This window comes from Eubalaena glacialis, chromosome 3 (genome assembly GCF_028564815.1).
Source record: "Eubalaena glacialis isolate mEubGla1 chromosome 3, mEubGla1.1.hap2.+ XY, whole genome shotgun sequence".
Lineage (NCBI taxonomy): Eukaryota > Metazoa > Chordata > Mammalia > Artiodactyla > Balaenidae > Eubalaena > Eubalaena glacialis.
In genome coordinates this window covers 189,767,532-189,780,581 of record NC_083718.1, presented here as the reverse complement: position 1 = coordinate 189,780,581, position 13,050 = coordinate 189,767,532, and the positions used below count along the sequence as shown (strand labels likewise).

Here is a 13,050-nt window from a genome sequence, read left to right as displayed (position 1 = left end):
AGTTGCCATGAAGGTATTTTGTAAATGTGATTACCATTGAAACCGACAGACTCTGAGGGAAGTAGAATGTGGGTGGGCCTCCTCCAGTCAGTTGAGGGTCTTAAGAAAAAGCCTGAGATTTCCTAGAGAAGAAGCAACTCTTCCTCCAGAGGGCAGTGCATGAGCCCTGCCTGCGTTTCCAGGCTGCTGCCCCGAGGGGTTCCGACCCAAGACTGCAATGGCAAGTCTCACCTGAGCTGCCAGCCTGCCCTGCAGATCTTGGGCTTGTCAGCCGCCATGATCACGCGAGCCAGTTCCTTAAAAGAAATCCCTCTCTCTATATATGTATGTATTTTGCTAGTTCTGTTTCTCTGGAGAACCCTGACGAGTACAGGGATGACGTGTCACCCCTCCTCCAGAGTTTTGGGGGCTCTGCTGCTGACCCTCCTGCTTCGCGACCCTCCCAGCCGCCAGCCCTCTGTTAGGGCCCAGAAGGAAGGACTCGGGAGAGAAAATACAAGAGCACACCCTCTCCTGTGGAACAACTGTATGCAAATGGCCACACTACGTATACATTCACTCCAGGTAACGAGGGATGAAGGCTGCTCACAGGGGCCAGGGATGCTGCACGAAGGCACTGGTGCGATTGGTGGGTCCGGAACTGGTTGCCTTTATGTGAGTGTGGACCATGCGCCAGACACATCCCTAAGCCTTTACGTAAAGTACGCCGTGTGTGCAGTGATGCGCTCGATACGCTGACCCATCGTTCATTCATTTATGTGGATCTTTACTGAGCACCTGCCAGGTCCCTAACGCTATTCCAAGTGTCGGGGATAGTGGACCAGACCAAGGCCTGCCCTCATGGGGTTTCCACGGCAAAGGCACCCCATAAACAATAAATATATTGTTTATTTTTGGGTAGATGTAAGTGCCATGTGGAAAAAAAAAGTAGAACAAACAGATGGGGCCGTGGTGGTGATGGTTGCAAACAACGTGACTGTACTTAGTGCCAGTGGACGGCACACGTAGCGCCAGTGGACGGCACACTTAACGCCAGTGGACGGCACACATACTACCAGTGGACGGCACACATAGCGCCAGTGGATGGCACACTTAACGCCAGTGGACAGCACATTTAGTGCTAGTAGATGGCACACTTAACGCCAGTGGACGGCACACTTAAAATGGGCAAGAGGGCGCGTTTCACATTAGGTGTATTCTATCACAATTTTAAACATAATTTTAAAGTATTCTAAAATGTATTTTGCTGATGGTTGCACAAGGCTATGAATAAACCAAAACCACTGAATTGTGTGTTTTAAATGGGTGAATTGGGGGCTTCCCTGGTGGCGCAGTGGTTAAGAATCCGCCTGCCAATGCAGGGAACACGGGTTCGAGCCCTGGTCCAGGAAGATCCCACATGCCGCGGAACACCTAAGCCCGTGCGCCACAACTACTGAGCCTGCACTCTAGAGCCTGCGAGCCACAACTACTGAAGCCCGCGTGCCTACAGCCCGTGCTCCGCAACAAGAGAAGTCACCGCAATGAGAAGCCCGCACACCGCAACGAAGAGTAGCCCCCGCTCGCCACAACTAGAGAGAAGCCCGCACGCAGCAACAAAGACCCAACACAGCCAAAAATAAATAAATAAATAGATAAATTTATTTAAAAATAAATAAATAAATGGGTGAACTGAATGGTCAGTGAACTATATCTCAATAAACTTGTTTTTGAAAAAAGAAGGATAGAGTCCAGATGCGGGTGGACCATTTCAGAACAGCTGGCAGGGAAGACCTGTCTGAGAAGGCAACCTGTGGTGGGAATTACTGTCATCATCTTGCAGAGGTCGAGTGTCCTGCCCGCAGTGGCAGGTCTAAGAGGCAAACCCAGGCCTGCTGCCTCCATAGCCTGGCCTGCTCTATTTGCCCATTCTGAGTTCTGTTTTGTTTTTCCTCTTGTCCAAGCCCTTTCATACTGATCATCTCACTCTGTTCTGTTCCAGGCATCCTCATTTTCTGTCTTTTTTCCAGCAGACAGAGTGAGAAGTAGATGTTCAGGGCCTGACTCAAGTCCCACGGTCAGTGCCAGGGACCCAAACAATACTGTCCCAGTGGTCAGCAGACTTGTTCTGCAAAGGGCCAGTGAGTCAGTATTTTAGACTTTGCAGGCTGTATGGTCTCTGTGGCAACTCCTCAACTTCGCTGTTACGGCACAAAAGCAGCCATGGAATTGTAAACACACGGATGTCGCTGTGTTCCGATAAAACTTCATTTACAAAAACAAGGTAGGCTGGATTTGGCTCAGGGACCATAGTTTGCCATCCCTGCTCTAGATTGCCCTTTTCTCTTCTCTGGAAAGACTCCCTTTTAAAGAAGATGAGACTGGAGGGAGGCTGGATATTCTGTCTCTCCCCCTTAAACTTGTGTCCAGGAGATGGCATGTGAAGGGCTTCATTCAGCTGGATTCCCCCAGGGCAACAGGATGAAGCAGTATCCCTATCAGACACACAGACATATCTCTGCGGAGAGGTCAAGACTAAGGGAAGGCCCAGGAATAACCCTTTCTGGATGGTTGCTTTCTTCCACAGGCAGCCAATGAGCTGTCATCCATCCATCAGTGCATCCATCCATCTATCCATCCATCCATCCATCCCTCCCTCCATCCATCCATCCATCTATCCATCTATCCATGCACCCATCTCTCCATCCGTCCATCCATCCATCCATGCATCCATGCATCCATCCGTGCATCCATCTATACATCCATACATGTATTCTCCCATCCATCCCTCCATCTATCTGCACTGCCTCATTCTCAAACATTCTCAGGTCCTGCTCTGCACCTGGCTATGAATTAGGCCACTGGACTTCAGTGAAGAACAGGGCACACTCCCTGTTCTCAAGGAGCTCCCGCCATGAACAATTGCGTACATAGTCTATAAACCCAGGGAGTGAATGCTGTGATAAAGATAAGGCGTGGTGTGGCCTGGGTGATTGGCTGGGGTCCTTGTCACCCTGGGAACCCTTCCTTCTCGGGCCAAACGGAGGCCCACCCTTGTCAGCAGTCTATCACACTCTCTCAGGACGCCAGCTTATCGACCCCAAATGGTCTTGGAGGTGGAACTTTTCCTATAGGGCTGCGGGCCAGCCTGCCCCCTGAGCTCTGGGTCCTGGACCCGGGCAGGTGGAGGTCTGCCTGTCAGCTGGGTGGAGGCCTCGGCAGCCCTGTGGTCTGGAATGGGAAGAGAGCTAGTCCCCAAGGACACAGAGACAGTGCTGAGGAGTGTCTGGCTGTTGGGGGGGAGAGGGGTCGTGAGGAAGAGAAGCAAAGTCACCTCTTGCCTCCGCCCCGGCAGAAACAGGTGACCAGCCCGTGTGTGCTGAGCAGAACGGGACCCCCTCCAGGAGGTGGGGAGCAGCTGTCATCGTGTCCGGTGAAATGAGAACATTTCCTTTCCCTTTGTCATCTAGGAGCAAACAAAGTAGGTCGGGGATTGTTTCTGGTAACAAAGAATAAGCTGAGCTCTCATTAGGGGCGCCCATTGCTCCCCCTGAATTTGCCCAGTTTGGAGCTGGCTCCCCTGCCAGCGACGATGAACGCGTTTGCCAGCCTGGGTTTCCCGCGGCTGCCACCAGCCTAATGTCGGCGTGATTGTTCTGCCGTAAACATCATCTGTGTGTGCGTTATCTTCAGACAGGCTGGGTCCGGCCGGTTGGCCAGGGTCCAGTGCTTTCTTTCTCCCCAGAACTCAGAATCGTGACTGTCTTTTCTCCATGGCAGAAATGAGATGCGGTGTTCACGGCCCAGGCGGGAAGCAGAATTAAATTTCAGAAGGCGCTGCGCGGCTGGCCACCCGGGAAGCACCCAGCCTGGGTGTCCTTTGGGCTCCCTCCAGCCACCGGTGTCCTCATGCGGGAGGGCAGATCGCAGGAGCGACGATGCTGAATGATGCTGGAAGCACTTGGTTGAGCGGGTGCTTGCCCTGTCCTGGGAGCTGTCACCTACCTTGTTTCATCTTCACACTAACTGACCCTATGAGATAGGCCGTCATCAACTCTTGTATGGAGGAGGAAAGTGGGCCGTAGAGCGGTCCCTTCATCAGGAAACTGGGCGCACGATATATTGATACTTCGTCTGTCTGAGCCACGTCAGGGCCATCTCTGGAGTGGCTGCAGGTCTCAGATGGCCCAGAGGGAGGGCAGGCTGCTGCAGCCAGGTGACCTCAGAGTCCTCCAGGCTCCATGGCCTGTCCAGAGGCAGCGAGGCAGGTGCCGAGCCCAGGAGGACCCGTGGGCTTCCTGGGGTGGGAGGTAAGGCCCATCCGCCCTCCCAGCACCGACCCAGCTGGCTGCTCCTCTTGCAGTTCCAGGGCTCCTGGTGAGCCAGCCCGGGGTCAGGGCAGCAGGATTCGAGTTCTTTCCCTGCTAACCCGTGACCTGCATGGGAACTGACTCGGAACCCGCTGAGCCTGGGGGAGTGGGCTTGGGCTGCCGGGAGGGGGTGGGCCGGAGGGCACTGAGGTCTGGGGTGGGGAGCAATGACTCACGGCGCTCACAGCAGGTGGCCCTGGTGACCTGGAAGATTGTTCCCGCACTCCTAAAGTCCTGTAGCACTTCCTAGAACGCGGGGCTGGAGCCTCATTAGGAAACAGGTAATTCGACCTCTGTCTTGGAAATAGGAGGTGATTCGGGGAGAAGGAAAGGGAAGGGAAAATGCTGTCCAAGTGCCGCTGCAGGTCCCTGGAGAGCCTCGACTGGAACTCAGGGGGCCGAAGACTGAGCCGTCTCGGACCGGAGCTTGAGCACTCCCTGCCCCAGCTGGCCACAGGTTGGCTGTCCACCTCCCCGGCGGTTTCCCACCAGCCCACGCCTGTGCTCTGAGAGAGATTTTCCACGTTCCCTGGGACCATCAGTCAGACTCGGGTCTCCTTGCTGCTCTGCGGGCCTGAAACCCCTGCACTCTGTGGGCGCTGGTTCTCCTACCACGCAGCACATGGCTGGGCCCTGGGCTCCTTCTCCCTGACCCTGGGCGCTGCTAAAATATTGTCCTGTGGATAGGAAATGAAAAGGGTACGACCTTATTTCTTCAAAGATCGCCCAATCTAGCCCAGAGGTATAATAAAACCCCAGACTTCCCTTTCAGGAATCATCTTTTCTCAGTCAGATCTTTCTGTGTTAAGTGGTAGACACACGATTGTGAAATAAAACACGAGGTGCGGTGACTCCGAGTGGTTTGGGCTGTGTGGGGGAAGGCTGCCTTTTACGGTGGCACGTTTCCTAGGCTCAGAATTCCTCGACTGTGGTGTGTGTGGCACCTAGGGGTGATTGATGACACATCATGCTCCATCACCTAAAGCTAGAGGCTTCAGCCTGGGTCATATTGGCCATCCCCCTGTGGTCATGTAGAACTAGGGCCCTGGTTCTGTCCAGTGAGGGATTTGCTTTTAAAACAGGGCGAAGTAGAGTAACTGAGTAATTGGATTAGATAGTCTTAGTTCACGACATACTATTATTGTTTGGTTTTGAGGGTTGGCTTAACCATTATAACAATGAATGCATCTCCCTTTGTGCTCCATGGGGGAGGCTCCAACCCTCCCCTGCCTTTCCATCTCCCAGAGATCATCACAATCCTGAATTCATGCTTAAATTTCCTTCCCTATTGTTCCGGTCATCACTTATACGTATATCCCTAAATAATCCGTTGTTTAGATTTGCCTGGTTTCCAACCTCATGTCGCTGAGACCCATTTATGGTGTGTGTAGCCAGAGCCCACTCATTTCCACAGCTGTATAGTATTCTGCTGTGGGTCTCTGCCACAATTCACTTCCTCCTGCCCATGGGCATTTAGTCGTTGCTAGCTTTTTGCTCTTACGAACAGCACTGGGGCTGGCCTGGACCCTCTTCTCTCTGGGGAGCCCAGGACCTCTCCACATGGTCTTTTCACCTCGTCCCTCGAGCATGTTTTTCCAGATGCCCGGTGGAAGCTGCAGGCTTTTTATGGTCAACCCCAAAGTCTCAGAACTCAGATGGGAGTCTGACTCCCATCACATTGTGTTGATGAAGCTAGTCACAAGGGGGCAGACCAGATTCAAGGGCAGAGGAACTGGATCTCACCTCTCTGAGGAGTAGCAGAAGCGCTTATCTTCACTAGATCCCATAAGACAGGCGACTCCTCATCTCTACAAGTTAACCCAAGTGATCCCATCATCTGACAGGCTCCCCCCACACCCACATACACACACAATGCACAAATGATTCCCAAACTCTCCACCCTCTGCAGACCATGTCAGGTCCTTAGTTGGTGTCAGTGGAGTAGCTATCAGCTGGATCTGGCCATAGTCTTACTTGCATTTCCCTGATCTCAAGGAAGGTGAGACATCTCCTCCTAAAATTATCAGCCATGTGTTTTTCCTCTTTCCCGTTCAAGTCTTTTGCCCATCTTTCTACTTGGTTGTCTCTTTCGTATTGTAAGAATTCTTTGTATTTAATGGATACTCATCCTTTCTCCCTTTTATATATTGCAAATATCTTTTATTTTCCAGTTTTAGCTTTTCTGTTTCTTTGAGATATCCTTTTTATTAAAATTAATTAATTAATTAATTAATTTATTTTTGGCTGTGTTGGGTCTTCGTTTCTGTGCGAGGGCTTTCTCTAGTTGCGGCGAGTGGGGGCCACTCTTCATCGCGGTGCGCGGGCCTCTCACTGTCGCGGCCTCTCTCGTTGCGGAGCACAGGCTCCAGACACGCAGGCTCAGTAGTTGTGGCTCACAGGCCTAGTTGCTCCGCGGCATGTGGGATCTTCCCAGACCAGGGCTCGAACCCGTGTCCCCTGCATCAGCAGGCAGATTCTCAACCACTGCGCCACCAGGGAAGCCCTGAGATATCTTTTGATGAACAGAAGTTCTTACTTTTAATATAGGCACATTTATCAATATTTTATTTCACACTTAGCACTTTTTAATCTTCTTTAAGAAAGAAATCCTTCCCTGTCTCAAAGTCAGATGGATGTTCATCACAACTTTTCTTAAGGTTTTGATGTTAACGGTTTAATTCTGAATCTATCTGGAGTTGATTTCCTTTCTGTTTTTTCCCTTTGGGGATAAACAGTGTTTCTAACCGCTTTCCCATGATCTGCCGTGCTGTTTCTGATGTATCAGCAATGGTGGGAGCATCCTGAGAGCCCTTTTATTGTGCTTAGAAGCTTTTCAGAGTGATTTGGGTGAAACCACTTCATAGCCTCATACCCGTGGGAACATTGTTTTTAAACCCCATGCCTCACTTTCCACATCTCCCTCGCTCTTTGGTGGGCCAGCCGGGTGAACCATGAGGTCTCCCAATCTGCCTGCTTGGCTCAAACCCACGCCCAGTCTGAGTGAGCTGCTTGGACCTCCATCCCTCACTGTGAAGATTAAATCCAGTTCATTACGTCCGGGGTCCGGCACGTGATAAGTGCTTAATGCCTGGGAGCTGTCGTCTCTAGCTGACTGTTTAAGCATGGGCTCCAGTCAGTTGTTCTGGGTAAAATATTGTAACTGACCTACTTGCCTTCTGCTCCCAAACACCTGAGAAGAATCGCATCGCATCCGTGGAAAGACAGGGGGAGAGTGAGAAACTCCAGGACTTCTGGATCCTGAGCAGGTGTTTCAGGTGTGCAGGAACGTTCTCTGTTGGAGCCTCCCCCTCGGTGCATCCCTCAACACCAGAGAATCCAGGGACCAGCCCGGCTGGCAATTGCATTTGGGAGTGAAACTGAAGAAGGGCTGGTTGCAGGGGTAATGTGGGGCTGGCTTTTAGTGGGGTTAATGGTGATAGGGTTTGAAAGCCCCTGGGGAACTCTTACTCCACAGTCAGAACATGTTCCTTGGAGACTGGGAATTAGGAAGAGAAATGGGCACCAAAGTCCTGGATCTGGTCCCTCTTCCGCCTCTGATTTGCTGTGTGACCTTGAACAGGTCACTCTCCCTCTCTGATCTTCAGGTTACTTCCCTTTAGAATGGAGGGGCCATCAGTGACCTAGACAGTCTCTCAGTGCCCTCCTCTTGCTGATGGTCTCTGGATCTACAATGGAGGTGGGCATTTGATGATGCTGACCTGTCGCATGCTGGGGAATTGAAACCAGAATAAGAGAAGCCCAAGTATTCGCTTTAAATGTAAGCAGCTGAGAGCTTGCTTCTTAATTGGGTAGACTTCAAAAGATAATGGCGTACCTCCATATTTTTAAAAATCACCAGCCTGGCCACCCAGGAGGTGGGCTGATGTGAAAAGATGGGCACAACCAATAAGATTTCCTCCCTTAGCAATTATAACACTCATTGTGGATTATTTTGAAAATCTGGGGTATTTTTTTTCATTCTTCACACCTTTTATTTTATTTTTTTAACATCTTTATTGGAGTATAATTGTTTTAAAATGGTGTGCTGGTTTCTGCTGTATCACAAAGTGAATCAGCTATATGAATACATATATCCCCATATCTCCTCCCTCTTACGTCTCCCTCCCACCCTCCCTATCCCACCCCTCTAGGTGGACACAAAGTACCGAGCTGATCTCCCTGTGCTATGTGGCTGCTTCCCACTAGCTATTTTACATTTGGTAGTGTATATATGTCTATGCCACTCTCTCACTGTGTCCCAGCTTACCCTTCCCCCTCACCGTGTCTTCAAGTCCATTCTCTACATCTGCGTCTTTATTGCTGTCCTGCCGCTAGGTTCTTCAGAACCAATTTTTTTTTTAGGTTCCATATATGTGTGTTAGCATATGGTATTTGTTTTTCTCTTTCTGACTTGCTTCACTCTGTATGACAGACTCTAGGTCCATCCACCTCACTACAAATAACTCAATTTTGTTTCTTTTTATGGCTGAGTAATATTCCATTGTATATATGTGCCACATCTTCTTTATCCATTCATCTGTCAGTGGACGCTTAGATTGCTTCCATGTCCTGGCTATTGTAAATAGTGCTGCAATGAACATTGGGGTGCATGTGTCTTTTTGAATTATGGTTTTCTCAGGGTATATGCCCAGTAGTGGGATGGCTGGGTCATATGGTAGTTCTATTTTTAGGTTTTTAAGGAACCTTCATACTGTTCTCCATAGTGGCTGTATCAATTTACATTCCCACCAATAGTGTAGGAGGGTTCCCTTTTCTCCACACCCTCTCCAGCATTTATTGTTTGTAGATTTTTTGATGATGGCCATTCTGACCGGTGTGAGATGATATCTCATTGTAGTTTTGATTTGCATTTCTCTAATGATTAGTGATGTTGAGCATCCTTTCATGTGTCTGTTGGCAATCTGTATATCTTCTTTGGAGAAATGTCTATTTAGGTCTTCTGCCCATTTTTTGATTGGGTTGTTTGTTTTTTTGTTATTGAGCTGCATGAGCTGCTTGTATATTTTGAGATTAATCCTTTGTCTGTTGCTTCATTTGCAAGTATTTTCTCCCATTTTGAGGGTTGTCTTTTTGTCTTGTTTATGGTTTCCTTTGCTGTGCAAAAGCTTTTAAGTTTCATTAGGTCCCATTTGTTTATTTTTGTTTTTATTTCCATTTCTCTAGGAGGTGGGTCAAAAAGGAGCTTGCTGTGATTTATGTCATAGAGTGTTCTGCCTATGTTTTCCTCTAAGAGTTGTATAGTGTCTGGCCTTACATTTAGGTCTCTAATCCATTTTGAGTTTATTTTTGTGTATGATGTTAGGGAGTGTTCTAATTTCTCTCTTTTACATGTAGCTGTCCGGTTTTCCCAGCACCACTTATTGAAGAGGCTGTGTTTTCTCCATTATATTCTTGTCTCCTTTATCAAAGATAAGGTGACCATATGTGCGTGGGTTTATCTCTGGGCTTTCTATCCTGTTCCATTGATCTGTATTTCTGTTTTTGTGCCAGTACCATACTTTCTTGATTACTGCAGCTTTGTAGTATAGTCTAAGTCAGGAAGCCTGACTCCTCCAGCTCTGTTTTCCTTTCTCAAGATTGCTTTAGCTATTCGGGATCTTTTGTGTTTCCATACAAATTGTGAAATTTTTTGTTCTAGTTCTGTGAAAAATGCCATTGGTAGTTTGATAGGGATTGCATTGAATATGTAGATTGCTTTGGGTAGTATAGTCATTTTCACAATGTTGATACTTCCAATCCAAGAATATGGTGTATCTCTCCATCTGTTTGTATCATCTTTAATTTCTTTCATCAGTGTCTTATAGTTTTCTGCGCACATGTCTTTTGTCTCCTTAGGTAGGTTTATTCCTAGGTATTTTATTCTTTATGTTGCAGTAGTAAATGGGAGTGTTTCCTTAATTTCTCTTTCAGATTTTTCATCATTAGTGTATAGGAATGCAAGAGCTTTCTGTGCATTAATTTTGTACCCTGCTACTTTACCAAATTCATTGATTAGCTCTAGTAGTTTTCTGGTAGCATCTTTAGGATTCCCTATGTATAGTATCATGTCATCTGCAAACAGTGACAGTTTTACTTCTTCTTTTCCGATTTGTGTTCCTTTCATTTCTTTCTCTTCTCTGATTGCTGTGGCTAAAACTTCCAAAACTATGTTGAATAATAGTGGTGAGAGTGGACAACCTTGTCTTGTTCCTGATCTTAGTGGAAATGGTTTCAGTTTTTCACCATTGAGAAGGATGTTGGCTGTGGGTTTGTCATATATGGCCTTTATTATGTTGCATTAAGTTCCCTCTATGCCTACTTTCTGGAGAGTTTTTTTAATCATAAATGGTGTTGAATTTTGTCTAAAGCTTTTTCTGCATCTATTGAGATTATCATATGGTTTTTCTCCTTCAATTTGTTAATATGGTGTATCACGCTGATTGATTTGCGTATATTGAAAATTTCTTGCATTCCTGGGAGAAACCCCAGTTGATCATGGCGTGTGATCCTTTTAATGTGCTGTTGGATTCTGTTTGCCAGTATTTTGTTGAGGATTTTTGCATCTGTGTTCATCACTGATATTGGCCTGTAGTTTTCTTTTTTTGTGACATCTTTGTCTGGTTTTGGTATCAGGGTGATGGTGGCCTTGTAGAATGAGTTTAGGAGTGTTCCTCCCTCTGCTATATTTTGGAAGAGTTTGAGAAGGATAGGTGTTAGCTCTTCTGTAAATGTTTGATAGAATTCTCCTGTGAAGCCATCTGGTCCTGGGCTTTTGTTTGTTGGAAGGTTTTTAATCACAGTTTCAATTTCATTACTTGTGATTGGTCTGTTCATATTTTCTGCTTCTTCCTGGTTCAGTCTTGGAAGGTTATACCTTTCTAAGAATTTGTCCATTTCTTCCAGGTTGTCCATTTTATTGGCATATAGTTGCTTGTAGTAATCTCTCATGATCCTTTGTATTTCTGCAGTGTCAGTTGTTACTTCTCCTTTTTCATTTCTAATTTTGTTGATTTGAGTCTTCTCCCTTTTTTTCTTGATGAGTCTGGCTAATGGTTTATCAATTTTGTTTACCTTCTCAAAGAACCAGCTTTTAGTTTTATTGATCTTTGCTATCGTTTCCTTCATTTCTTTTTCATTTATTTATGATCTGATCTTTATTTATTTCCTTCTGCTAACTTTTGGGTTTTTTTGTTCTTCTTTCCCTAATTGCTTTAGGTGTAAGGTTAGGTTGTTTATTTGAGATTTTCCTTGCTTCTTGAGGTAGGATTGTATTGCTATAAACTTCCTCTTAGAACTGCTTTTGCTGCATCCCATTGGTTTTGGGTCATTGTGTTTTCATTGTCATTTGTTTCTAGGTATTTTTTGATTTCCTCTTTGATTTCTTCAGTGATCTCTTGGTTATTTAGTAGCATATTGTTTAGCCTCCATGTGTTTGTATTTTTTACAGTTTTTTTCCTGTAATTAATATCTAGTCTCATAGTGTTGTGGTTGGAAAAGATACTTGATACGATTTCAATTTTCTTAAATTTACCAAGGCTTGATTTGTGACCCAAGATATGATCTATCCTGGAGAATGTTCCATGAGCACTTAAGAAGAAAGTGTATTCTGTTGTTTTTGGATGGAATGTCCTATAAATATCAATTAAGTCCATCTTGTTTAATGTATCATTTAAAGCTTGTGTTTCCTTATTTATTTACATTTTGAGTGATCTGTCCATTGGTGAAAGTGGAGTGTTAAAGTCCCGTACTATGATTGTGTTACTGTCGATTTCCCCTTTTATGTTTGTTAGCATTTGCCTTATGTATTGAGGTGCTCCTATGTTGGGTGCATAAATATTTACAATTGTTATATCTTCTTCTTGGATTGATCCCTTGATCATTATATAGTGTCCTTCTTTGTCTCTTGTAATAGTCTTTATTTTAAAGTCTATTTTGTCTGATATGAGAATTGCTACTCCAGCTTTCTTTTGATTTCCATTTGCATGGAATATCTTTTTCCATCCCCTCACTTTCAGTCTGTATGTGTCCCTAGGTCTGAAGTGGGTCTCTTGTAGACAACATATGTATGGGTCTTGTTTTTGTATCCATTCAGCCAGTCTATGTCTTTTGGTTGGAGCATTTAATCCATTTACATTTAAGGTAATTGTCGATATGTATGTTCTTATTACCATTTTCTTAATTGTTTTGGATTTGTTATTGTAGGCCTTTTCCTTCTCTTGTGTTTCCTGCCTAGAGAAGTTCCTTTAGCATTTGTTGTAAAGCTGGTTTGGTGGTGCTGAATTCTCTTAGCTTTTGCTTGTCTGTAAAGTGTAATTTCTCTGTTGAATCTGAATGAGATCCTTGCTGGGTAGAGTAATCTTGGCTGTAGGTTTTTCCCTTTCATCACTGTAAATATGTCCTGCCACTCCCTTCTGACTTGCAGAGCTTCTGCTGAAAGATCAGCTGTTAACCTTATGGGGATGCCCTTGTATGTTATTTGTTGCTTTTCCCTTGCTGCTTTCAATATTTTTTCTTTGTATTTAATTTTTGATAGTTTGATTAACATGTGTCTTGGCGTGTTTCTCCTTGGATTTATCCTATGTGGGACTCTCTGTGCTTCCTGGACTCGATTAACCATTTCCTTTGCCATATTAGGGAAGTTTTCAACTATAATCTCTTCAAATATTTTCTCAGTCCCTTTCTTTTTCTCTTCTTCTTCTGG

The 13,050-nt window shown here is 46.0% G+C and overlaps 1 protein-coding gene across 6 annotated transcripts in view; it reads left to right on the top strand.

The window, feature by feature from the left end:
- The window catches only part of CAMTA1 (calmodulin binding transcription activator 1), an 898,980-nt gene that overhangs the window by 530,039 nt on the left and 355,891 nt on the right, over nt 1-13,050 (top strand). The window contains exon 7 of one of the 6 annotated variants that reach the window (XM_061187135.1): nt 399-447. The exons of the other annotated variants lie outside the window; for them this stretch is intronic. Within the exon in view, the coding sequence (XP_061043118.1) occupies nt 399-421 (23 nt within the window). The 3' untranslated portion in view covers nt 422-447. Of the gene's footprint in view, nt 1-398; nt 448-13,050 lie in introns of those variants that run through there. 6 annotated transcript variants of the gene reach the window in all.